Below are 27,213 nucleotides of genomic sequence, written 5' to 3'. Positions count from 1 at the left end.
TTTAAAATACTACATCAATTTTAATCATGCCCATAGAATGCAAGAGTATTTTCCCTTAATAAACAGGGTCAGTATCTTACATAATGGAAAGTAAATAAAATGTTAAGCAAACAGCCCAGCAGGTAAATGTTTACTATTTATCTTGCACATCATATAATTATTCTTCAAAATCTCCACATATTCTTCACGTGCTTTCAAAACCAGATCTGGACTTAGACTTGATTCGTCCATCAAGGCTGTGAGAGAGTCTCTAGGACTTAGATCCAAGTTCAGTAGTAGCTGGAAAGAAAATGAAAGAATTAGATTCTTTACTTAAAATACTTCATAGGTAACTAAATGTCAGTTTATTTTTTAAGAAAAGCTGAGACTCTTCTAAGTTTTAAGAAGAACGAAAAATACCTACACACGATTACAACACAAAATACAAGATTACTACTCTAGACTTTGCCCAGGGCTGCATGTTGAATTAACTGCTCCTGTGGCTAAGGATCAGAGCCCCCGGTTTTCTCATTCTTCATTCATTTACTCGGCAACCATGTACTAAGTCACTGTGACAAGCACTGGAATCACAAGATGAAGATGACAAAGCCCACCCTGAAAAATCATGTACCGTAAGCTGGAAAACTAGATAAACCGGCAATTTCGGTACAGAGACATAAATGCCATGACAGGTATAAAAGAGGGCACAGTTGGAACACTCAGAAGGGACGTCCAGCTTTGTGTCAATACTGTCCCCTCTTTGGTGGCCGTGACGTGTAAGCAGATACCCGAAGGAGGAGGAGAAAGTGTGGGAGGGAGAGGCAAGAAGCAAACACACAGAGCAGAGGCAGGTGGGGCGCCCGCGGAGCCGGACGCAGTCTGACCAGCCGCTGGAGAACAGGGGCAGAGCAGGGGAGTAAAGACATACGGCTGAAGCCTTTGGCAAGAGCCAGATCGATGTGGGTGTTTTTCTTCCAAGCTAAGGAATTTGGAATTTTTCCTGAGGGCAAAATGTTAACCCCTGACAAAGTGAATGACAGGAAATTAATTGTCATCCACCAGGGGACAGGTACATGAACTGTGATTGCTTGAGTCTGGGTTTTTGGCCTCAGTCACTACCAAACTCGAGAAGCTGATGACCTCCATGCTTTCTGAGAACAGGTCCGTGTGCAGGTGACAGGCCCACGGGGACAGCAGAAGAGGAAGGGCACAGCCAGAAACAGAGAACACAGACTTCCTGAGATTTTTTTTAAAGCTATGGATCATGATGAATAAATGAGGAATAAGTACACTTATCATTATGAATGAAATTGTGCTTTCACATTTTTCATTAGATATGTGTAACAAAAAAATTTAACATAGTATCTGTTATTCAAACAATAGAAAGAGATGCCATTTACTGTTTACAGTGTATTTCGGAAATCAATGTCTAAATTTAATTCAGAAATGTTGGTAACATACCTTCTTTTAATTCTTTATCTGTATTATTCTCCAACTACTTCCGCATCTGAAATAAGTCAAATATTATTTTTAATGTGTAAGTTAAATATGAAACACTATCATAGGAATGACAGCTAGCTTATGATATGTGGCCTTTAAATAAATACTTTTAGAGACTTGACCTTACTTGAGGATTGCTTAAATAGAAAAAATAATCACAGGACTAAAATAAAATAAATTCTAACTTACTTTCATTTTAGATAATACAGAACATATATATGAAAGGCTATTTAGATTCCCCTGATGGAAAGCACAATAAACACTGCCCAGTCGGATACACAAAATCTCAGAGGGCGATGCCCGATCTTATTAGCACAAAGAGTTTAAACAATTCAAGTCATGTTCTACACTGAATGCATTACTCTGCAGTTCTCAGAAAAACTGCCCTTTATAAAAGTTTAGGTTTTTTTAACCTTAATGGATTTTTCCTTAAAATGAGATTTCCATTCCTGCACTTTTAATTTTAAGGTCTGTTCTTGCTAAAGTTTTTAGCACAGAATTGCAGATGCATAAAATGTAGAAAAGTGTTCTGTTATAATGTCAAGTGAAAATTCTACTGGCAAACAAGTTAAGCAAATGTATTTTGCTCTCTGTATATGACTAAAATATTTATATCAGAAAATCTGCTTGAAGAAAAGAAAAGGAGAGACTAGCGACAGTTACAAAAGTTGGATTCTGATTCACAAATTCCTAGAGTTAGAAATACGGAAAACAATACGTAATTCTTTAAATGTAACTTTGTTTCCATTCTAGAAATTAGGGCCAACTTTTTGAAACTTGACTTAATTAGTTAGGTATTTAATTATGAAATGTGTGGGGACATTTCAAACTGCAAAAGTCCCCACCTACAGTGCTCTTTTAAAAACCTTTCTTATAAAAGTCACCCGCTCACTAAACAGGGTCTAAACTAGTCCACCAGACATAATAAACACTGCGGTGGTAACAGCGACACGAGAGCCGAGGCCTTTGTAAATGTTAGGTGCAAAGACAAAATTTGGGACTACCATTTGCCAGTATTTTCAGAGACTGTTTTCCGTAACACTGTCTGACAAGAGCATTCTACAGAGGCCTTCTGCCATCAACAACATGACAACAGTGCCAGCTGGGTCCTGTGAAGTGAAAAATGCCTAACAGATGAAGGGAGAAGACTTTACTGAAATAAATTCATATAACCGTTAATAAACACTATGCAAAATGTAGATCACACTTTCACATGAGCTGAATGTAAGATTACTATCTTTTCCTCTGCAAAGCTATTTTCCTAAATAGGTATTTCTGGGACCTTTATGTTTATTTCTAGGTGAGGACCCCCATGTCCAGATGGTGGAAGTGGTCTGAAGTCCAACATTAATAAGGAGAAGGAACCTGCAGCTTTACTTAAACTTTTCCATTTAACAAAAACACAGAAAGGTGAGAAAATTATACACAGGAAGACAATGTATCAGCAAGTTTTAATTCTAATGGTTTTTAATTAGGAGCATTCTCTCCTAACTGGCAGTTTGCAGACTATGTCCCATAGAAATGGAAGGTCCCACTGGGGACACTGCAGGATTGAGGTCAAAACTGAGGTCACAGGCTGGAAGATAATGCTGCCCTCTCTTTCCGAGATCAATTTGATAAAAACACACTTGCCACACACGTATACACACACCTTCATTTCCAAAGTGAATATGTTCTCAGATTATTGATACTTTTCAGTTAAAATTTGGTACCATTCTTATTTTAAATGTAATAAACATAAGTACAATTCCACAAATGAAATAAAATCAAGTCATTTAACTGCTTTGATTCATTATCCTGTTGTAAATAGGTTAATGTATGAAGGAAATGACACTTGTCAGTTTGTAACTATTAAATGCATGTATTTTGCTGCAGAGAAAGGAAATGAGAAAGTATTTGTTGATCAAGGAGCTAAAAAATTAAGTACAGAGAAAAAAGTGAATGAAAGAAAAAGAACTGGAAGAAGTTGAGTGATTGTCTTTCAAAAGATAGCACGCTTCCTCATTTGTCCATTCAGACAAAATGAAATGAGGGCAGGAGGGAGTCCACAGGGCAAAGAGCTGATAGCAGAAACAAGGTTACTGAACTCTGCCTCTGCCTTATGAGAAGTGAGCTTAACTACTGTGATAGTTTGATTAGAATTAAAATTCACAGTGGATGTGCCCTGCCTTGGAAGACTTCTTTTAAAAGAAACATGACCAGATTCTGCTGAGACGCAGTGCTGTGTCATGTCAAAAGTTAAAGTCTTAGGAATGTTAATCGTTTTAGCTCTGGTGCACTGCTATAATTCCATTTAGAAAAAGGGCTGCTAAACTGAATGGACACTTGAGAAATTTAAGTTACTTAAATAAATCATTAGAAAATGTTTGAAAGTGTCAGTAATACACCAAAAGTCCAAAATCAATGAGTGTAAAATTTAGTCTTCCTATTTAAAATAGATCTGAAGGACATTTATTAACTATTGTGGCCATGATTCACGTTAGGCATACCAATACTAAAACACTCTTGAACACAAAATAATCTTTAAAACAGAGAAATTTTGTCTGTTATAATACTGTCTGGAATCCATTTTTAAGTTTTCAGTTCTCAGAAAAAAATTCTATGTGCAAGAAAATCTAACAGTGATATATCTGCTCAGGCTAATTTTAACTTTTTGCATTTTATAGTAATATAATTAAATAACACAATTGAGTAAAATTGTAAAATTGCTTCTGACATGTAGGACAAAACAGCCCAGAAATAAACTAGAATGTGAAATCTGAGGGTAAAAATCAGCAAAACACATATGGGGTCCATCTGTCACCGCTACAACGATGTCACGTGACAAGGCTATACTTCATTCAGTGGTAAGAGAGGCAATAAACCCAAGTGTTATGAACTGGAAAAAACTTGCTTCGACAACCAGCACGACTGAAGTCACAGACTTAGAGCAGCACTTCTGTCAAGTTAGAAAAAAATGCTGAGAAGGCTGGAACTTCACAGTAGGAACAGTCCAAAATGTTAAAACCTTGCACATAAAGGAGAATGTTAAATTCAACCGCAATGCCATTTTTAACATTTTGCTTTCTAGAACCATAGCTGAAAAGCTGTGGAAGTCTGTTGTTTTGTTAAGCCCCATGCAAAAACCCATCCCTTCCTGTCATTTTAAACAGTATGTTCACACCTCTCATAGCATTTATGTTTTCCCAGCAGAAATAATTACATCCCTAGCAATTCCACAAGGCACCTTCTTTCTCTAAGTCTGACTAAGAAATCTGTAAGCAGTAAATGTACAGTAACTCCTGTGAGGCGCCCGGCAGTGCTGAGGGAGACGTTTCTCTGCACCCGGACAGAGCGGGACTTGTTAACCTCCCTGCTAAACCTAGCATGATTCGACCCCACGGCCCCACAGAACTACGTGTACCTCGGAACTACAACACTGAGGTTAAAATAAATCATTTTCCAGTGTATCTAGAAGTACTAAAACATAGACACCTCTTTCCCCAAAAAACATTAAAGGAGAAAACTGTCCTCAGGAGCTTTCTCTTGCATTGCTTTTGCACTCACACTCTTCCACCATCATCCTGCAAAGTGACACAATGTCGATTTTTTGGTGACAACTAATGAAAACATTTCGAGTTTGCATCATGCTTAGCCACTGGCAGAAGTGTTAGCCATGCATTTTTTTTTTTTTAACACCACGCAGTCCGGTTTCATGACTCTGAAGCACTTAGACTCAATTTACCCACAACACTGTCTACGAAACCTGAGCTTTATTCTTCTTTGATTTATTATGACACGAAGCCAAGTGAGAAGAAATGGGTTGAGACCTCACATAACAAGGGCCCGTGTTACCCTTCTCTGCATCAAGAAGATCATGAAAACACCATCAAACCATAAACCAACGCACACCGCTTTAAATGGCTATTTTAACAACGATACACAATGAAAACTGGTTGTAATTTAAAGACTCACTATCGTTGAAACCTCGGCATTCCTGCAGGTGAGGGCAAGACACAGACATAAGTGAACTTCTTGTTAAAAATTGAAGTATTTGCTTTCCTTGACTACGTATTTAGAAATGTTCTACAACTGCTCAGTAAGACATTTTATAACAATTAAAATAACAATGCTAGAAGTAAAATAGCAATTAAGGATGTACTCTTACAGAAGAAAATGATAAAAATTTTAAACTTAAAAATGGAACTTAATATTTTTAGTGTTACTAGTTTATTGAATTCATAAAAAGAATTTATCTTGGATTCCTTTACCTAAAAAGCATCCGCATGTGGTTAAGTAGCTCAATGCCAATCATTTACTTATGCTTAGGGGTAGAAAAACTGGGCTGCAGGAAAACTTGAAAATTACTATCAACCAATGCCAAAACGAAATCAATCAGAAACTAAGCCAATCGATGGAAAGTGGATCTCTAGTTATTTGGCACTAATGCTTAACTTCTAAAATAGAATTTAAAATGGAGCTTTTTAAGAAATTTAACATTTGTCAGTTTAGTTGCATCTATTGAATAAAGTTAATGACAGGTATCTCTTGAAAACTACAAGTCCAGGGACTTTAAAAAATTATAAAATTTGTCTCCTTTCTTTATTAGCACAATTAACTATGGCTTCTACTTAGTGTGCATCAGTCAAAGAAACAACTCAGAATTTCATCAAATTAAAAACAAGAATTGTATCAGAAATCTGAAACCCAAGGAAAAAAAGATAATATAACTAACCCGGAACAAGGGAACGCTCAAGTTAGTTGAAGGGTCGGAAAAAGTCCTGAAGCGCCTTCTTCGAGTAGGACTCCTTTTGGCCTCCACGCTAGTACCAGCAGCAGAAGGCGGTGCGCCAACAGGCCTTGCAGGAACAAAGCCTGGGAAAGAGCTCTTGTGCTGTCTCTCCAGCAGAAGCTTAGTGCTCACCTCGGCCAGCCTCTCATTAACCCTGCGAGGATCGCAAAACACAGATTTCATTCATTTCATTTTCTTCCTAAGTGATGTGTATTTTTTAAGTTGCTATAATAGTAAACAGATTGTCCCATTAAACTGCGTTTTAACACCAAAAATACGTCAGCGAAGACCTACTGTAAACAATTACAGTTTAAAACTGTCCTAAAGAAGGACGTACGTGCCTGGGGGGGGCGCTTAACTAACAAGTACTTCAAAGTGGGGAGAGTCAGAGATGGAGACGCCCCTACAGAGGACCCCCACTGCCTTCTGCACCGGCTGCATCTAGACATACTCACCCTCAGTAAACCAGTTTAGAAATAAAAGATAAACCATTCCTCAAAGCCATTTTCAAGCATTTGCTTTCACCCCCCTTATATACACATTTCACTCATTACCTGGGAGAAAGGAAGCATGCGGCACTGAGCAACAGTTTAGAGCCACCACCTCTGGGGGGCACCAGGCGGCACAGTCGATGGTGGGAAAGAACTCCGACAGCGCCAGGGGCAATTTCAAGTGTCCCCCAATTTCCCAAAGCTCACTTTGGTACTTCGCTTTTACCAGAGGCCTACATCAGCACCTGTTTTCCATAATCAAACAAACTCTCAAGCGGATTTTCACTTTTATGGGAAAAAAGCAAAAAGCCAGAATAGCGCTGGGTGTTTGTTTTAGCCCGAGCCATCAGAGGGGCAACGAGCGCCCCGAGCAGCGAGAGGGGCCCCACCGAGCTCCTTCCGCAGAACCACACTCAGTGTCCCGGCATCACGCCGCCACGACTTAGGACTGTGTCCGTGAGCGCCTGTGCTTTATGCATATTTATTTCATGCATCCACCAGCAAGATGTGTCCTAAGGTAACTGCCTCTTTGCTTTACATTGACAACTTTCATAGGAACGCTCTACTTTTGGATAGCGGGGAGACCTGTAGCTTGTAACACTGCTAGTCAGGCACCGGAGGTGGGACCCGCCCTTTCTATCTCCCACACACCCCCTCGGGCAGGCCACCACATTCTTCTTAGCCACTTTGTGAACCACTATGCTGCCCTTCACCCCTATGTGAAGTTCCCCCTATTCCCCAAGCATGCCTTTGTATAGCGGAGACAAACTTAGAAGGGTACAGTACTTCGTCTCAGGGTGCCCACGAGCGGTGACACCAAATATCACAATCAAGAAAGTAAATCCACCAAACACCAGCATGGGCCCCTTGGGTTTACATTGTGCTCTTCCAAAACACAGTCAATTTTAAACTCATTAACATTTCTATTTATGGGAATTCCAGCTAGAAATTTGTGATAATATGGCTGTCTAAATTACAAAGTTTGCAAAACCCCTAGCTTAAAGACTAGATCAGGTTAAATATATGCAAATATAAAAAAAAAAGTCGTGTAAAAGCAACAAAAGGCAGGGAGATGCAAACTGCCCTGGACTGACATTTTAAAGGGGAGATCATTTGCTAACATCATTTCCCCAAATTACACTATCTAGTTAGTTTTCACTTGCTGCTCACCTCATGAACCTGGCTCAGTAAGAATTATGCCTTAGAGGCATATTAATGACCGGAGTTATTTTCTATAATTCTACGTTTTGACTTACGAGGTAAGTTCACTTGCCAAAGACTTTCTATTTTCTAGCTCTTGCAGGTATAGTTGTTTGTATTTTTCCAATTTGTTTTCATTACAATCACTTTTAAGTTCAGGCTCCAGATCTTTAACTCTGGGTTCCGTTTGACTAACTGAAGCACGCTTATACTCTGTCAACACGTTTTCTTGAAATCCTGCTTGTGCCTAAAGCAAATTAAAAGGTACAACTTTAAAAATAATTATAACCTCAGTAATTACAGTCTATTTGTTCCCTTTAGTTTTGAGTCAATGACTCAGAGAGCAATTTTAAGTGTGAGAAAAAAGCTGAATGTTAAACTACTTATCATCAATGTCAAGTGAATTAAATCTGAATTACAAAATTAAAGTTGAATCACTCTTATATTAGTACTCATGTAATGTGATAGTTCAAAGAATAAAAGGATGAATTTAAAATTTTAAAAGTTGAACAATACAACTTAAGAGCAATCCCCGAGTGTGGCACAGTATTTACATCACAATATATTCTTCTCCTCCTAGTAGTCTTGACTTACACCAATTGGTCTTAAAAATGATTCTCTAGTGAGAATTGTTCTGAAAGATCAATTTAGTGATAGTGATGATGGAAACTGAATTATTTAAAGGGAGTAACAAATGCGGCCTTCCTTCCAGAAATCTACAAAACCAACTGCTATATGGGAAGTAGAGGAAACACATAAAATGTACACATCAGAACTGTAATTCTCAGCAAAGTGAGTTAGAGCAAGTTACAGATCAGTGTCTCACCTGTAAAAACTGGCTGATTTCTTTTAGTTTCTCTACTACATCATGTCTTGCTTGCTCTTCAGTTTCCTGTCTGTGCTGCACAGCCAGCCTGAGCTCTTTCAGTGCTTCTACTGCATCCCGTCTTGCTTGCTCTCCGGGCTCCCGTTTGTAATGCTCCACTTGGCTGCGTTCCACTGGGTTCATTGCGAGGTGACGTCTCAGGTTTACTGCTTCTTCCTCCAACTTCTTCTTCTCCTCCTCTAGTGCTTCACATTTCCTTTGCATCTCTTTCACAGGTAACAACTCCTTTAGAAGAAGCTGAGTTTCTGCACTCAGATGGAGAACTACTGAAGATGTAGACTCCTCTTTTGCTGGAAGATCAGCATTCTGCATGAAAAAGATAAAATTGTTTGGTAATGATATTAGCAGACTGAGAACAGCCTAACTCTAACCCAGCATCAAAGGTTGAAATAAATTCAGTTACAATAAAGTGGCATATCTACCTTGTGGAATGGAGAAACACAAATTACTCAGAAAATCAAGAAAAAAAGTTCAAACCACCAAGAGTCACAAAAATATACTGTTTATTTTCATCATCTTTGTTATACATTTGTACTTGATTTTACAATCTTATTTTCTGTAGTTGTTTCATGTCTTTCCTACATAAAATGACTACAAGTCACCTCTTAGTAGAAAGTCTCTTATCCCTTCCTTCCCCAAGTCTCAACTCTTCATGATTTTTAAAGTTTAGGGAGATCATATTGAGTTATTTATGGCTGAATTCATAAATGCCTCCCAAAACAAGACTTTGAAAAAAAGACTGCAATTAATACATCTTACAAATATGGATTCTAATGCCATAAGCCTTTCTCTGAACTACAAATATTTTATGCTAGTTTGAATTGCATGCCAAGGAGCAATGAATGATTCACAGAGTTAAGGAGAAATCCATCTCCTAGTGTAGTGGTTTAGTAAGATGACCGATACATTTTTCTAAACACACAAAAAAAGCCTTAATTCTTGTAATCCTTTGTGGCTCTCCACAAAACAAGAGAACATACTTAACAAAAACAAACAAAAAATCTTGCTGGAATTTCAGTGACACTGAATTGGGAAGAACTGCTTTCCTTCAGATAGAAGGATTATTTGCTGAGACTAGGCAGGCGGAGGTGGTGGTTGTAAAACATCTCTACAAATTCCTTGGCACTTCCCCTGCGAAATTCCCTCCCCTGAAGTATGTACTGGCCTCAGTTAACTGGTTTCCAGGGGACAGAATGCAGGGGCACCGCTGTATGGTTTCTAAGGCTAAATGGCCTCTGACTTTCACTCCATAGGGATGCTCACCCTTAGAACCCAGCCACCACGTTGTGAAGCCCAGGCCACCTACTGAGTCTTTGTACACACAGCTGTCCCAGCTGATGACCCCAGGGAATGTCCTCAACCAAAGCCAGCTACAACTTCCAGACATGTGCATGAACAAGCCTTTAGATTATGCTAGTGCCCGCTTGATGCCAAGTGGAGAAGAAATGAGCTGGCTCCACTGAGCCTTGTCTAAACCCAGATTTGGGAACCAAGCAAATGCTGTTTGGAGTCACCAGGTTTTGAGGCAGTTTATTATATAAATTATTAGCAATAAATCACTGGCACAGATATTGATATTAAAAATGGGGCACAACCATTAGAAAAGAACCCAAACTGTGGGGATGCCTTTGCACCTGGAGGTAGGTGAAACCTGAACAGATGTAGAGAAGAGTAAGAGTGAAAGCCCAAAGTGTCCACGAGACTGTTAGTGGAAGCCTGAGGGCCCTTGAAGGGCTGAGAGTGAAGGATTCTAGGCCAGGGAAGAAAATGACACTGAAACCGGAGGGAACGGGACTCTTGCTACCGAACAGCTGAAAGTAAAATTGATGAGAGAGATAAGCTAAAACAAGCAAAAAGATTATTAAATAGAAAGGAACCAGGACTCACTGGGTTCAAATATCTGTATCCCATTTAAAGCATCTCCACACGCCCAATTGTCACATAATGGGTAAGCAGAGAAATGGCTTCCGGGTGAAGATCAAATCTAGGGTGCTGCCAGGAAAACAGTCTAAAGATGAAGCCAAGACTTTGTTAAGACCTTGGAAAGGTTTAACGTGCTGCCTCAAATTCCTTTAAAGATCTTAAAAGCGTAAGAATTTCAAAGGCACGGTCCCACAACAGTTTCACAGGAAGCCCAAGGTGAAGAGTTTATCTCAAAAAGACGTGAGAATAGCTTTTCCAATGGCAGGAACCCCAATAAAATTCACAGGAAACTCAAAGTTTTAAAGAGAACTGTGGTAGCAAAACTACTGCTTGCTAGCTTGGACTGAAAGAGACAAGACAGTGCAAAACGGGAAGAGGCCTTTGGGTTTTTCTTAGAAGGTCTACGAGGAGGAAGCTGGCTTGAGAGAACCACTCAGCTGCAAACGCAGGTCACTGCTCATGAAAGGGACAGAACCAAGAGCTCAGAGAGGGCGGCGAAGGAGAACACCTCCCAGGGTTAGGACTAAGTCCTAATCAAAGAGCCGGCAGCATCGGGCTGCACTTCAGAACTGCTACGGGCCAGTGTGCCTCCCACCTTCCACCTGTGAGTGAGGGAATCCTTAGCAGTTCAGCAGAATGTCGGGTGTGTGGCGGCGTATAAACCGTGTCTCCTTATCCTCAAGCCTCAGCACTGAGGGGATTGTTCCCAAGGGCTGTACTCCAGAACCACCATGACCAGGAACCTCAGCCCCACCTGGACCTGGGGAAGATGGGAAAGTAAGGCCCTGGACTGGAGCCTGAGCCTAACACCACAGCGACCGAGACCTGCTTGGGGACTGAGTGGGGATAAGTGGATTTCTCGTGTGGAAGCAGTAAGAAAACGTTGTGGCTAGTGAGTAGATTATGCTGGTTTTTGAGTGTCTCCATAAATTTTCAAAATTAAATTCCATAAAAAAGGTAGAATATGGGCCAACCTTAAGTGACTTGCTCCTAATGAACAGAAAACAGTGAAAGTCCCACCGAGTGAACTGCAGGGCTCAGTTTCAAAAGGCAATTCAGCTTCTGCCTCGCTCTTAACCCTGGAACCCAGTCTCAGGTGGGCAAGCTCAGGCCACAGAGACAGCTTACGTGTTCCAGGGGAGGGGGTCCACCTTCCCGACCGACCTAAGCCACAGCCCACCACCCACATCAACCATCAGACATCAATGGGTGAACCTTCACGTGATTCCAGCCCCCCGCCTTCGAGCTGCCCCACCTGAAGCTGAGAGGAATACAGGCCAGCTGTCTTGGCCACACTTTTCCTAAGTGCAGGTTGTGAACAAAATAAATGCTTATTTAAGCCACTGAACTTTGAGGAGTTTGTTAGGCAAAAACAGATAAGCACAAAAGTGGATGAAAAAAGACAGTAAGAAATGTAACTTGAATATAGTAGAAATTGGTCTCCTATAAACTGGAATGTAACAAACATTGAGATTAACTTATTAATGACAAAGTACTGATGAGAAGCAGCAGATAACTGAAAGAAAGACCTCAGAACTAGCGAGAGGGAAGATACTTTAGAGCTCCATCCCATTACAGCTCCTTACAAACAGGCATGTATTTCACAGTTTCCCCTCAACTTTGAGGTTAAGGAAGACTGGTGAGCAAGGAGACACAGGATTTGAAGTCTAATAATTGAAAAACAAATAGAAAGAGTCAGTTTACCAAAATCAGCCTTTTTACCTCATTTCAATTAACTGAAATTCTAAGAGACAGGCAGCTTTGAGAACGTATTAATCTAGCACTCACTCTTCATTTTCCTTTCCTCAGAGACAAAATAAAATATTATGGAACCATAAATGTAATGTCCTTTCGCAGTATTTAAATTAAATACAATTTTTCCTTTACCTTACTTAAAAGCTTGTTGGGAAGGGAAGGTAAGATTGTCTCAGCTTCATGTTGTAGCACGATGCTTCTCCATATCAGAGATTGGCTTTGAACTTTTGAAATTCAAATTACTAATCTGTTATCTGTTTCTGATAAACTGATTGAATATTATCTAATTTTTAACAGCTGTACTCTTGGAAAATTTTCCTTGGATGGGATGAAATATTTATTTCATTAATTATGCATTAAGCTATAGAATACAGCTAGGCGCCTCTCCTTTTAAGTAAAAGGAGGTAGACACAGGGAGCTGAGGATGCAGGATGTACACCAAGAACAAGATCGGCACCAGTGTTACACACAAGAACCAAGCCAAAAGAGGACTTCATCGTGAACGGCAAGAGGATGGATTAGAGAGGTTTCCAAAGAGGAAGGTTGATTTAATCTTTTCCAGGCTTAACCTTTTGCCTCTAGATACTGAAATCTATGGATGAGTCTATGAATTATAATGAATGCAACATAATGAAGTATATTGCAGACTGAGTCAGCAGATCCCGTGACCATGATTTGATGGAAACTGGAGTGAAGTGGGAGGCACTGGGTGAGAAACTAAAGGTCTGAATGGGGGGGAAGGGATGGACTTTACCTTTGCAAGCCTACTTTCTGTCATGTCACAGAGTCAGCAAGCCATAAGCTGGCCACAGGCCCCTTCACGAAGCAGCAAATCTCCACAGAAGTAGAGTTACAGACATTCCGTGACACTGACTTTTTATTATTATGTAAAACAACTGGAAATATGCAAGAAGACTCGGAAAGAGTTCTCAGAACATCTGAATTGGTACTGGCATAGGACAGACATACATCAATGCATCACCACTGACAATCTAAAAGAAACCCTCACATTTACGGTCAATTGCTTTTCAATACGAGTGTCAAATAACTGAATGAGACAATAATAGTCTTTTTAACAAATGGTACTGGGACAACTGGATATCCACATGCAAAAGAACAAAATTCGACCTCTACCTCATACAATATATAAAAAATTAACTCAAAATGAAAAAGCTAAAACTACAAAATTCTTAGAAGAAAACACAGGGGTGTGTCTTCATGACTGGATCTGGCACTTGTTTCTTAGGACAGTAAAAGACAGAAATAGATTAACTGAACTTCATCAATATTAAAAACTTCTACTCTTCAAAAGACACCGTCAAGAAGGTAAGAAGGCAAGCTCCTGAACAGGAGGAAATACTTGAAAATCCTACTTCTGATCAAAGAATTGCACCCAGGATACAAAAGAACTCTGACAATTCAATCATAAAAAGACAACCCAATTTGAAAATGGGCAAAAACCTAAACAGACAGGTCTTCAAAGAAGATACACAAATGGATAAACACATGAAAACATCCCCAACATTCTCAGTCATCAGAAAAATGCAAATCACAGCCACAATGAGATGCCAGCTCACACCTAGCAGGAGAGCTGGTGGACAGTGGTGACAGGAATGCATAGAAATTGGGAGAATTATACACTTTGGATAAAAATGTTAGATGGTGCAGCCACTCTGGAAAACAGCATGGCAGGTCCTCAAGAGGTTAAACAGAGTTACCATATGACCCATTTGACAGCATTTCCATCCTTAAGTCTGTTCCCCAAAGAAATGGAAACATGTTTACACCCAAACTTGGACAGAAATGTTCACAGCATTATTAGCAATAGCCAAAAAGCAGAGGCAACCCAAAGGTCCATCAACTGATGGATGGGTAAATGGTTTAGCCCCACAACCGAGTACTGTTCAACAATAAACAGAAATGGAAACACTGACAAGCGCTGTAACATGGATGAACCTTGAAGACGTTTTGTCAAATGAAAAAAGCTAATCATGAAGGACCACACAGCATGTGATTCCATTCCTGGGAAACACCCAGAGCAGGCACATCTATAGAGACAGAAGTCAGACTGGTGGTTGCCAGGGGATGGGGGGGCTGTGGTGCCGGGGGTGATGGACAAGGGATGCAGGATTTCTTTTTGGGGTGATGGGGATGTTCTAAAATTGATTGTGGTGACAGCTGCACATCTCTGAATATACTAGGAGATACTAACTATGCATCCTAAATGGGCGAATTATATGATACGTGAATTTTTTTCTTTTTTGGTGGAGGGAAGTAATTAAGTTTTACTTATTTATTTTTAGAGGAGGTACAGGGGATCGAACCCAGGACCTTGTGTATGCTAAGCATGCACTCTACCACTTGAGTTATGCAATCCCCTTATAATATGTGAATTATATTTGAACAAAGTTAAAAAAAAAAAATCCAAAGGCAGGATCTAGACAATTTTCTTAATTCTCTATTTTGGGTGTACAGATGTGATCTGAATTTCTCCGTGCATTGACAACATGTCTAAAATGAAGAGAAAATGAAGGCAATGCCTAACTTCAACTGGTTTGTATAATGACCTTTCTGCACAAGGCATTCTGAAATCCATGAAATAAATACACACAGATTCGATATCCATTCACAAAAGTGAAGATGAGACATGACAATTTTCTGGAACATTCCATGAAACATTATCCTCTGATTTGATCTAGCTTGCCTCATTGTGGTGAGAGATCACTAACAAATACTGTTTAATAGGAAAAAGAAAGTTAACTTCTGTGAGGAAAGAGGTATAATTCTCAACTTCTCTAAGGGTAAATATTATAAGAAAAAAATAAAGAATGGCAGAATGAAAGTCCAAGTTTAAGAAACAAGTGCATTATAAAGATAATAAAAGTGAAATTATAAGGAAGATGCAAAAGAAAGCTGTCCCTGAAAAGCTAGTGTCCTGCAACACTCTGCGCTGCACACTCACGGCCGACGTGCTGAATTTCATACGTACTGGATTCGCAGTTTGATGTGACTTCCTCTCTCCATCCCGTCTCTTGTTTTCTGAATTAGTCTTATGATGTGCTGTCACCTCCAGGGACGCTTCCAACATGGACACTTTCTTTCGGGTGTCAGTCAGTTCTTGTTGAAGCTGTCTCATATGGGCCTAAAGAGATAACTCTGTTACTGAATTTTAAGTCACCTTATCATTAAGTTACATTAATAATATATAACTCCAACAAATGGACTTTAAGAACTATCCCCACAGACATCAATTCGCCTTCTTTTCCTCACAGGCACACATTCCTTTCTACTGAGTTCCATTAAAGACACAGAAAGCGTGACCCTCCTGCCTTACCAACAGTAAGTTAACTTAGACGATGGATGCAGCCCCACCAGCCATTCCCTGCCCCTCCCAGGAAGTGGCCAAGCTTTACCCCCACTGAAGTCTCAAACAGAAAGGGGTGTGTGGGTGGGATGAGTGGTGGTAAATTCCACACTGTGGAACATTCTCCCTCTTTCTCACTAGAGGCTTAAGTTCAGAGTTCTTCACATATTCAATCTGGTGTTTAAAGCCTTCCAATAGACTCCCATCTCACAATAAAAGCGAGGTTATTCCAGTGGCCTTTGGGGACCCGAGACAACCTGGCCTCCCTTGCCTCCTGGACTGCAGCTCCTACGGCTCCCCCCACCCCTCCCACTCACTCCCTTCCTGCCACTCAGGACTCTGGCTGCTCCTCCTCAGTCTGAAAATGGGACCCCAGTGCCAAACTCGAACATCACAGAGCGCTCCAGTTCCTCTGTACTGGACAAACTTAGATCCAAATGACAGTAACTGAGCCTTGCAATGAGAACTGTGAGCACATTATTTGAAAAAATGTTCAAAGTAAATTATAAATACAACAGGGGAGACTAAGTCAAACACAATTTTGCTAAAAATTACATTTGTCCCAAATTATGACTGAATGAAAAGTAGATGTCTTTAAGGAGTGGAGAGGTCATAACAATACATGATTTGAGATGGAAGTATTTATAAATTTAATTCCAATTTACATGAATAAAAATAAAGTTATATCAACGAACAATGTATGAAAAGGTACTGAAGGATAAGTACTGCAAGATACAGCATTTACACATCAGTTCATCTGGGAAATCTGGATTTAACTGTCAAGGTAATCCACACAATTGAATCTTTTCTCTCTTTCTCTCTCTCTCTCTTTTTTTTTTTTTTTTTTTTGTTTCTTTACTCATTTGTTCACACAACTGAATCTTAATTTCAAAATACTCATTTTAGTTCTCAGCATTTCATTTATCTGCTTCACGATACTAAAATGTGGTGACAGAAAGATTAAAATGATTTGGGCAGTATAAATTACTAAGACCTGGCTGCATCTGTCAACAACTTATAGCTTAATCTCTTAGAATTTCAGGTGACACGGCATCTTTACTCAAAGTAAAGCACCTCTCAGGTCTAATTTTTGTTTGCTGGATACAAGAAATGCCTTTAGGCTGCTTTACAGTGTATATATTTATAGACCGCACATTTCTCATATTCAACTAGTTTCAACGTTCAGCTTTCATCAGATACTACTTTGAATTTTCTTTGAGGAAGTCTGACAATTGGTTCCCTTTCTGGGTACTTACTTCCATTTCTGCTCTGTCTGTTTCATACTGACACAGTCTGTGCTTTAAACATCTGCATTCATCGATTAACTCCTTGTTTCCTTCCTCCAGCATCAGAACTCGTCTGCTCATGGCTTCAAGTTTTCCCATGTGATCCAGAAACAGCTGTGGGGCATTAAGTATTGTCTCTTCGCTTCTGCCTTCATTTTGAGCAACTTCCAGTCGCTGTCGAAGCAACGTGTTTTCACTCTGTAGTTTACATACTGTCTCCTTCAAGAACGCCTGCTTCCCAGTGTATTTGCTGAATTCCACTTGTTTGCTCTGAGACAAGGGTTCAGTTTCCTTGTTTGAACGCTGGGCTTGGCCTCGGTCTCTATGCACGCATTCTAATAACAACGTCTTTGGTCTAAGAGCATCTTTCCTGGGATGGAGCTCAATTTCTGGGCCACGGAATTGACGTTCAGCTTCAGGAAGTTGCTGAGGAAGCACCTCGCTGCTATCTTTTGGGTCAGACAGCTTAAAATCCATCGTGTCCTGTAAGTGAAACCCCTCATCTCTTACTCTTTGAACTGTACGCAATAAACTGACATATCATAATTTCCTTGGAAGTGAAAGACTAATCTCTAAGTTTATACAACAAAAAGTTTGCAGTAACTGGGTATCCAACTGGAAAAACTTAAGGTGGATACAAATCTCAAACTTTAAACAACCAGAAATCCCCAAAGTTCAAAAATTTAATGAAAGACAGTGAATCCATGAAAGTAAAAAAGAAACCACAAAAGGATGTTTAAGAAGCTCAGAATCGGAAAGGCCTTTCTTTCTCTGAAATACAACAAACCCAAAAGGCTTAAAAAAAATGAATAAATCTGACTACACTTAAAAATTATATCTGACATCTTACCTTTACAGCTACCCCCAAAGTAAGAGCCTTAGCTCTGTATAAATTGGGCCAGGTTAGATTTCCTAAAAACTTCTTTCCTGAGAATATTCCATAAATATTCTCCCTTTCTATCATTTTTAGAGTGAGTTATAAGAATTACATCTACGGATAAATGATAAATCTAAGCACTGTTCTAAGCACATCTACAAACATCAGTTAACTCATTTAGCTGTGACAATTCTGGAATAAAGGGTTGAAAACACAAGCAAGCTGCAGGGTTTCCCCCAGGGCTTCTGACTCTCTGACACTTACACCAAACCAAAGCTACTTCTCTAAGATAAATACATAAACACAACAGAAGCCTTCTACTTCCCTAATGGTGAACACACTAAAGGTCAACAAGGTCAAATTTACAGAGCTCTTCGTAGAAAATCAGGAGACTATTTGCTTCTGCAATAATTTTGATTTCTTCTTCATGGTGTTTATAACAGTAATGGATGTGAAATAGCAGGGAAATACAGTGAACTGCTTTATTAAAAATAAAATACTGATCAATAAATTATCACTCAGTACAGAGTACGGCATATCTATCACTATATTCGAAATCTCCTTGTACTGAAATCGGATACCACATGGAGCAGAGCGTTCCTTTTCATCAGACGTAGGAGAATGACACCCAAACTACGGTTTCTGAACTGGCTGCGCTTTTCCCTCCTTACCATCAGTGGAAATGATGAAGTTACCTCTCCATTCGTCTATCAAAGGAGTGAGATCACTGCCAGAAACTAGAATGCCTGCCGTTAGTAGCAACAGTTTTGAGATAATGGAAAGTTCATCGATTCCTATGGGCAATATTAACAGCCTCTCCTTGGATGAGGCCATTGTGAATGTCACTACGTCACTGTTGCCGGCAAGTGGACTTGAATTCAAAATATTGCTTTATCCAATGGACCGGAAATGAAACCTCCAGAAAATATATTTACATATATAGGCTTTTAAAACCCTCTATACTTTCTGTACCTACAGTATTGGTTTTTAAACTATGTAAGTATACAAATTCATACACACACGTTTGAAGATGACTAAAGAAAATACCTCAGCATTCATTTCCTTATTAGCCTTTTCTGCCTCCTTTTGTTGGGAAAGATGATGGGCCAGGATGTCATCTTGTATTACTCTGGCATTCTGCACTCGAGAACGTTGTCTCTCAGCGTCATTTCGCTCTTCTAAAACCTGGAGACATATTACATTAGGTTTTGGGTTTTATACCATGAAAAAAAGTCAAAAAAAGCTTAGGAGGGGAATCTTTAAAAAATTTTTTTAAACCTGTTAAAAAGAAGTAGCCTTTTTAAGCACAGGGACCTTTAATGCATATAAATAACTCAAATTCTAATATACATGACAGCTAAATTTATCACAGAGCAAAAACACAAGGGATGTAGTGTCATGAAAGAAAAACTTTTTTAACACTTTTGAAATTGAGTTATAGTCATTTAACAATGTTGTGTCAAATTCCAGTGTAGAGCACAAGTTTTCAGTTGTACATGAACATATATATATTCATTGTGACTGTTTTTTGTTGTGAGCTACCACAAGATCTTGCATATATTTCCCTGTGCTATACAGTATAATCTGGCTTATCTATTCTGCATATGCCTGTCAGTATCTACAAATTTTGAAATCCCAGTGAAAGAAAATTTCTTTATAAGGCATTTAACCAGTTCCATCATAGTCTCAAGGCGATTTAACCTGGATTTTAACTTCAAAAAGCCAAAATTAACACATGGATTTGAATTAGACTTGTTATTTTGTTGAACGGACCAAAACTGTCAAACCTTATGTTAATGATTAAGCTCAATTTAACTTCCATTCCTTCATTCAGAAAAGACACAGAGCATCTGTTAGATGCCAAGAACACCAAGAAATTAGTAAATTAAGCTCTAAATGTCATAGTTCATATCTAGGATGAGATAACTTTTATTTGTTTTAAATGCAAATATAGATTCATTCAGAAGAATATTATAAATAATATTGATGAAACAGTGTTAGAGATATGAAACTTTCACGTTAAGATTAATTTACCTGATTTGGTTTATTCCTTACGCCCTTCGGTTTGCATTCTAGTGCTCGGGCAGTGCTTTCAATCTGTTGCTTCAGGAAAACTTGCTCATTGTCTTGTTTCTCTTTTCTTTTTAAATCATCCTCAGGTTTTTCATATAATGTATAAGCATTTTTCTTCTTCTTTGTTTCTTGTTCTAATGTGAATCTGCAGTGAAATATGCTTACCTTAAAATTTATTTTGTTAGAAAATAAAAAGTTCATTTTATGATCTGGTTCTTCACATGCTGATTTATTACCCTAATGGAATTTCTATGTTCTCAATTTTTTTTTCATTTCTAAGTCTCACATTTTAAATTCCTCACTTCAATCTCTTCATAAAGATACACACACACACACACACATGTTTGAAAAGTAGCAATAAAAAGACAAAATGCTACTGAGTTCCAATCAAGAGTAACTCTGGTCAATAGTGTAGGAAAGAAATTTTGCAATTATTCACTAAGGTTTGAATTGAAAATTACCCTCTTTTCCCCACATAGTCATAAGTTACTCCTTCATTGGGACAGAGAAATTAGTTACTAGTTAAAAGAGAAGTTGCTATTTAGAAACAAGTTTATAAGTTCATGAGAGATAAAATTTCAACTTCCTGAAGTATTACAGGGACTCCTACATGATCTCCAGGGGAAGATAACAACCGCAGGTGCCTTTTCCAGAACACAGACCCGCTAATTAGCATAATCCAAGGCGAGGCTGGGGACTCTACTCCCTGATGCCCTACACTTTGTTTCTTCTTTCGCAACACTTTGAACTTACCTTGTTGAATATTATTTATTTAGTAAATCATTTTTAAATCCCTTTTGGTACAAGGCAGGATCCATAGTAAGTAATTAAAAAATAAAGAGTAATCCACGCTTTCAGCATAGACCTTTGAACTAATCTTATCTCTGTATGAGAGCGATGCTGAATAAACTAACCAGTAATCACTTTCCACTTTACTTTTTAGTCCATCCATTCATATGTTAAGAATCAAACTGCATAAATTTTTTGAAAGTTTCTGCCTTGAGAAAAATGGTCATTTCATAATTCTGCAAGTGGGAATGTAAAGTAATATAAACTTTCTGGAGAACACTTGACAGATAAAGATCAAAGAATTTTTTTTACAGAAATATAGAATGAGGATATATATATTGTATATATATATTGCTGTGTTATTTCCAAGAGTCTCACATTCCACAATATTAATGAAATTTTCTCCCCTGTAAAATCCCAAAAGGGAAGTTAGCAATTATGACTTCTCCTATATACCTACAGTATTAAAGTAAATATAAAGAGTTCAAATATTTCTTTAAAACCAAGAAATTCAGTACCTCATATGGCGGACCTCTCGTTCCCACTCCACATTTTGAAGTTTTAACTGTGATTTTGCTTCTCTTGTTTTCAGCAGCTCTGTGTGTAGCCAGTTCACCTTCTTTTCCATTTCTTTAAGTTTTCCTCTAAGTTGTGTGCAGTCAGATTCTTTAAGTTCTATTGATCGGAATGAATCAACTGGATCCTGAATTTTCAATAACCTATCAGGATCTGCATTAGGAAGAAAACAAAAATAGAAACAAAATATATGAATAATTTTTGTGTATAAAGGACTGTGCATTTTCACATTCATTCATCCATACATTGAACAAATGGATATTGAGCATCTATAACATGGAAGACATTCGTCTAAGCTCTGCAGATGTTAAAAGAATCACAAGGTAATATTATGAACATTATGCAAATAAATTTGACAATTCAGATGAAGTGGGTAAAATTCCTTGAAAGAGAGGAATTACAAAAGCTCACTTAAGAAAGAACAAATAAGCCAAAAACCCCTACATCTTAAAAACCAAAACAAAAGTCCTATTTAAAGACCTTATGACAAAGAAAATTCCAGTCCCAATGGTTACACTGGTGAATTCTTCCAAATATTTTAGGAAAATTTAATACCAATTCTACACAAATTCTCCTCAAAAAATGAAGAGGAAGAAATATGTCCTCATTCTATGAAACTCACATTACCCTGAATCCAAAACCAGACAAAGATATTACAAGAAAGAAAACTAATGTCGTGAAAATGGAGGTAAAATTTCTAAACAAAACATTAGCGAATTAAATCCAACAACACAGGATAATTCATCGTGACCAAGTCGGGTGTATCCCAGGAATGCAGGGCTGTTTTAACACGTAAAAATCTATGTTATTCATCATATTAACAAACTAAAAAAGAAACCATATGATCGTGTCAGTGGATAAAAAGAGGCACTTGCCAAACCTCAACATCTATTCCTGATAAAAACTTCCAGCAAACTGGGAACCAAGGGAACGTCTTCACTATGACAAAGATCCGTGCTAAGCCGACAGCTGGCACCATACGCAACGGTGAAAAACGGAATGCTTTTCCCAGAAGGTGAGGAACCGGATAGGAGTGGCTTCTCTTACTCCTTCTAATCAGCACTGTACTGGAGCCAGTGCAATCAGGCAAAATAAAGAACCAAAAGGCATCTGGATGGGAAATGAAGAGGTAAAACTATCTGCTAATCAGCGGGGAATATGACTACATGGTGCGAGTCAGCTAACTCCAACCTGTGGGCTGGGTTGCTTGCTTTGGTAAATAAACTTTTACTGAAATACAGCCACGTCCATTAACTTGTGTATTGTCTATGGCTACTCTTGTTGCAACGGTGACAGAGCTGATTAGCTGTGACAGAGAATGTATTTATTGGCTGCAAGTCTTAAATGTGAACTATCCTTAGTAACACAGTAGTTTAAAGAAGAAAAAGCTGGACCACCTCTGGTTATTTAGAAAATCTGAGAGAATCCATAAAAACACTACTAGAACTAACAATGGGTTCAGCCAGGTTGGAGGGCAGAGAGTCACTATACAGAAATCAACTGTATTTCTATCATCAGAAACTAAAATTTAAAATATATTATTTTAAAACAAATAAATAAAAATATACTACTTATAATCTCACTGAAAAATAAGAAATACAGGTAAACTCATAAAAGACGGAAACACCCAGACACTAAAAACTCTAAAATATTGCTGAGAAAATCAAGGAAGACCTATATAAATGGAGAAATAAACTTTGTTCGGGATTAAAAATTTCATTTTGTTAAGAAGTCAATTCTCCCCAAATTAATCTACAGATTCAACATAATCTACATCTCATTTCCAGGACACTAGCAGACTTTTTTTTTAGCATTGACAAGCTGATTCTAAAATTCATGTGGAAAGAAGGGTAATAAAAGGAAACAAGACGAAGCCAGAGGACTGTGGCCTTTAACCATGGAGCTACGAGTGGCAGGAGATGGATTTTAGGCAAGGAGGTAACAAAGACCTGAATTTTAAAAACTGTCTAGTAATCATGGTTGCGGTGTAGACCAAGGTCCCAGGAGGTGGAACGGTGCAGAAGAAAGTCCTGAGGTGATTTCAGCGTTCTAGGAGGGAAGTAGTGATACCCTGACCTTGGGTGAAGGCGTAGGAGCAGCAGAGTCAACAGAAAGCACAGGGAGAGGGAACGGTCACAGCCCCTGGCTGGCAGCGCACAACACGTCTGCTTCTGCTTTAACACAGAGCAGGTTCCTGAGACGCAGGGGACTGTAACGGAGCCGCGTTCCCTGGGCGGCACTAGGTGTGCACACGTTACCGCGAGACACTTAGAAAGGCTGTGTAGCCACACGGGGGTCCTACCTTTACTCTCCGGGCTAAGTCGCTCGATTAGCCTCAGGGTGTTCTTATAATTAGGGGAAAGCGACTCGCAATCCTCGGAAGCTGTCCCCGGTGACCGAGGTAAGTCATCGAGGCCATCCAGAGAATTCATCTGCTCTTTGACCTACAAATAAATAATGCTATTTCACAGTGTCTCCAACATTGTTATAAAATACGCTCAGTGTACAGAGGTGATCGATATCCATCTTTTTATGAGAGCAAAAACACAGACACTTCTCGAAAGAACTGATTTCTGTCAAAAGGCTAACTTTATCAGTAGTGTTTCTAAATGATTTTAAAGTAAACGTTTCTACAACAAAGGAGGATTTTCTGTTTTTCCTCTCTATCTTTTATAATTTTTTTTTACTACAGGAAAACAATATTCAGGAAGGTTTTTTGCCTCAATTCCAAGGAAAAAATTTAACTATAAATTATTATAGATCCTAACAATACTTTAAGTTTTGTGACTAGATAAAATGCTATTAAAAACTAGATATTAAATAATTATTTATTGACTCTAAAAGTCTAGTTTGAAAGGCAATTTCTTTTCAACTGTGTTATCAAAGCACAAAAAACAGTATTAAACAAGAAATTTAAATTTACATTTTTACATACCTGTGAGTGGTTATTTTCACTTCCATCAAGTCTTTCTTGCTCTTCCTCAGATGTGCTTTCTAAGTCTAGGTCTGCTGAAAAATGAATATGCTTAGTTAAAATTCACTACTTAGAACAGCTAGATAAAAGGCATCATCTTTATAAAAACATAAAACACATTTCATCAATTGACAGTTTAAATTAAGCTTAATCTTTAGCTGGATATTTACTTCTTTAAGAAATACTTCTAATTATTTAAAATTTCAACAAACTATTTGGGAAATACTAGATGTTACCAGATTAAAGGCATACAAACATCTCAAAGTTTCACTCACAAATTGATTCACCAGACATGAACAAAACAAAGAAATAAAACAAAATTTAAAAATACACTAGAAATATACAAAGTCACCTTCTATACCTCCTAACAGTACCTTTTTAACAACATACCAAGCTTCAAGAGCAATGTTATTCATGCTTTCCAAAATTACTGTTACTTTTTATGCTTTTATCTTTCCTTTATCTGAACGTTTCCCTCTATTGTTCTGACAAGTTCTTTTTCGTCTTTGAAGACTCAGCCTGCTCTGTGAAGTCCTCCTTGATTGCAGCTCTCTTTCTGCAGAGACACAGGGATCTCTTTCCTTGGAGTTACCTTGGTACTTCACAGATTTTTCTAGTGTGTCTTCACCAGCTGAACTCTAAACTATTTCTTTACATGTCTATCCTCTTTGCTCCTCTGCTGCAGAGGACAAACTCTTAAAAGTATCTTTGAATAAACAGTATTTATTAGAAAAACTTTGAGTTTATAGCTTGTAGTCACTACTATAGGAGATAACTGAGAATCTTTTGTAAATACGACACTAATTCTACAGGTAAGGAAAGAAAAGATAAAACTATAGGAGCAGAAAAAATATTGTATGACTTATTACTACAGCTCTGATTATATCACTGGTTTCACATCCATGAGCCCTGTTTAAAACAGCAGTTCTCAGGTGCCATCCGAGAAGCCCTGAAGCCCCAAGTCCCCTCCATCTAGGAAGTCCAGGAGGTCAAAACTAATTTCACAATAATACTGAACACTATTTTCATTCTCATTCTCCGTTAAGTGTGCAGTGGAGGTTTCCAGATACATGACATGTGATAACATTATAGCTCTAATGGCTAACGCAATGTTTCTGTGTGCTTGTTTTTTAAATCTTTCAGTTTCATTTTCTAATATACTAAACATCAATAGATATAACCCACTTAAAAGTTCTTCAGAATTCTCAATAATTTTTCATAGTATAAAAAATATCCTAAACCCCAAAACTTTTAGGATTATTTTTGAAAAGATCATGTCTACCAAATACTAAGGTAGGACTAATAACTTCCATCATTTTTAATAATCAAAGACACCACACACACACTCTCCTAATCAAAACATCCAGTTGGCTTAAGATCTTTGGGCTAGGGAAATAGCTCAGTGGTAGAGCACATGCTGAGCATGTACAAGGTTCTGGGTTCAATCCCTAGGACCTCCATTAATAAATAAGTACAGAAATAAATAAATATCAGCAATGTGATAGCACTCGATGAAATCATTAAAGTGAAATATGACTGACATGTTAGCAAGTGAAGGTTTACCCTACGTAAAGGTCAGAATTCAATTAAGCATTTTAAAACTGGAAAAATCTTAGAACCAAATAATCAATCTCTCAGAATCCCCGAGAAGTATACGGACTCCAAACTGAGCACTTTAGTGTCTCCCGACATCAATAGAAACATCCGAGTCAAAGCTGACATTTTAAAAATCTATTTCTTATGCTTATATATATTTTTCAAACATGGATACCGATCATAACATCTGCCTTACTTATGTCATCTTTCAATTAAATTTGAAAAAGCAAAAGGAGTTAGGAAGAAGAACACTGTACTTCATTTCAGAGTTAAATTTGTATTGCAAAATTTACCTGATTTGAATCTTTGAAAATTCTTCATTGCTCCTGTTTTTTTAGGAACAGAATCTTTCACTCCAACTGCAGGCTGAATGGTTTTTGAAACAAACCGATTAATAATGTACATTTGATACAATCTGTAGTAATAATTCAAGGGGGGAGGGTCTAGCTCAGTGGCAGAGTGCCTGCTTAGCAGTGTATGAGGTCCTAGGCTAAATTCCCAGTACCCTCATTAAAAAAAAAAAATTCAAGATAAAAGTATAAAAGTTTTTACCTTCAGGTGAGGATACTTTTCAGTAGAATCTAAAAGCCAAAAGGGACACATAATCAATTATAAGTAAATATGAAAGCCAACTATCCAGTCATGCAGTTAGTACTGAGGGCAATCCTCATGCTTGCTTTGGAAATGAACACGTTAGGTTTCGGTGTTTTGTTTTTCAGGGGCAGTTAGGACAGCAACAAGGCAGAAATAGGAATCCGTTATAGACACTGAATAAAGAGCAGGAATATAGGTTTAACAAAACATGCAGGTAAGATCTCAAAAGTACGATTATGTTTCAAATGACTTTATAAACTAGAAACGTGCACATGTACCAGTGTGAACATGCTGCCTGAGGAGGAGAAAAGCGATCTTTAATCAGAGGAACAAGTCACGGCTCCAAGAAGACAAATGTGAAAGCTGACGGTAAAGTGCAACAGCACATCTTCCATGCGACTGACACCATTAGACTACAAGTATTTACCACGCTCTTCAATTCGTCCTGTGATTTAGGAAGTCCACAGCTGTGATGGCAGTTCATTTGAATGTGCAATTCACTTCTCGTCAGAGAAAGTGTTATGAATTGATCGGCTTGGATACACACTTGTAGAATAATCGTTCATAAAAATATTCATT

The 27,213-nt window shown here is 38.3% G+C and overlaps 1 protein-coding gene across 2 annotated transcripts; it reads right to left on the bottom strand.

Annotated features, from left to right (window-relative positions):
• LOC141578918 (ankyrin repeat domain-containing protein 26-like) lies at positions 1-26,376 on the bottom strand. 2 transcript variants are annotated; one of them, XM_074372968.1, is made up of 13 exons: positions 26,334-26,376; positions 24,406-24,479; positions 23,773-23,914; positions 21,413-21,623; positions 20,067-20,250; positions 19,080-19,217; positions 17,126-17,638; positions 15,495-15,647; positions 8,768-9,133; positions 7,998-8,188; positions 6,194-6,404; positions 1,441-1,486; positions 1-279 (listed from the first exon to the last, which is right to left on the bottom strand). In XM_074372968.1, exons 1-12 carry the CDS (start codon positions 26,359-26,361, stop codon positions 1,475-1,477), a joined length of 2,223 nt encoding a protein of 740 aa, XP_074229069.1. In that variant the 5' UTR covers positions 26,362-26,376; the 3' UTR covers positions 1-279; positions 1,441-1,474. The 2 variants fall into 2 exon arrangements, with proteins under 2 accessions (XP_074229069.1, XP_074229070.1); XM_074372969.1 differs by having other exon boundaries at positions 24,406-24,476.
• Between the last annotated feature and the right edge of the window lie 837 nt (positions 26,377-27,213).

This window comes from Camelus bactrianus, chromosome 10 (genome assembly GCF_048773025.1).
Source record: "Camelus bactrianus isolate YW-2024 breed Bactrian camel chromosome 10, ASM4877302v1, whole genome shotgun sequence".
In the NCBI taxonomy this organism is placed as follows: domain Eukaryota; kingdom Metazoa; phylum Chordata; class Mammalia; order Artiodactyla; family Camelidae; genus Camelus; species Camelus bactrianus.
The sequence above is the reverse complement of the archived record's forward strand: the minus strand, read 5'-3'. Positions and strand labels throughout refer to the sequence as shown.

Excerpts from the sequence above, each read along its gene's own strand:
- LOC141578918 (XM_074372968.1), bottom strand. The coding sequence starts at position 26,361 with ATGAAGAATTTTCAAAGATTCAAATCAG. Across the intron at positions 8,189-8,767 it reads AAATCAGCCAGTTTTTACAG|GCACAAGCAGGATTTCAAGA; the intron begins GTGAGACACTGA and ends AATTTGCTTTAG. Across the intron at positions 6,405-7,997 it reads TTGGCAAGTGAACTTACCTC|GGTTAATGAGAGGCTGGCCG; the intron begins GTAAGTCAAAAC and ends CGATCCTCGCAG.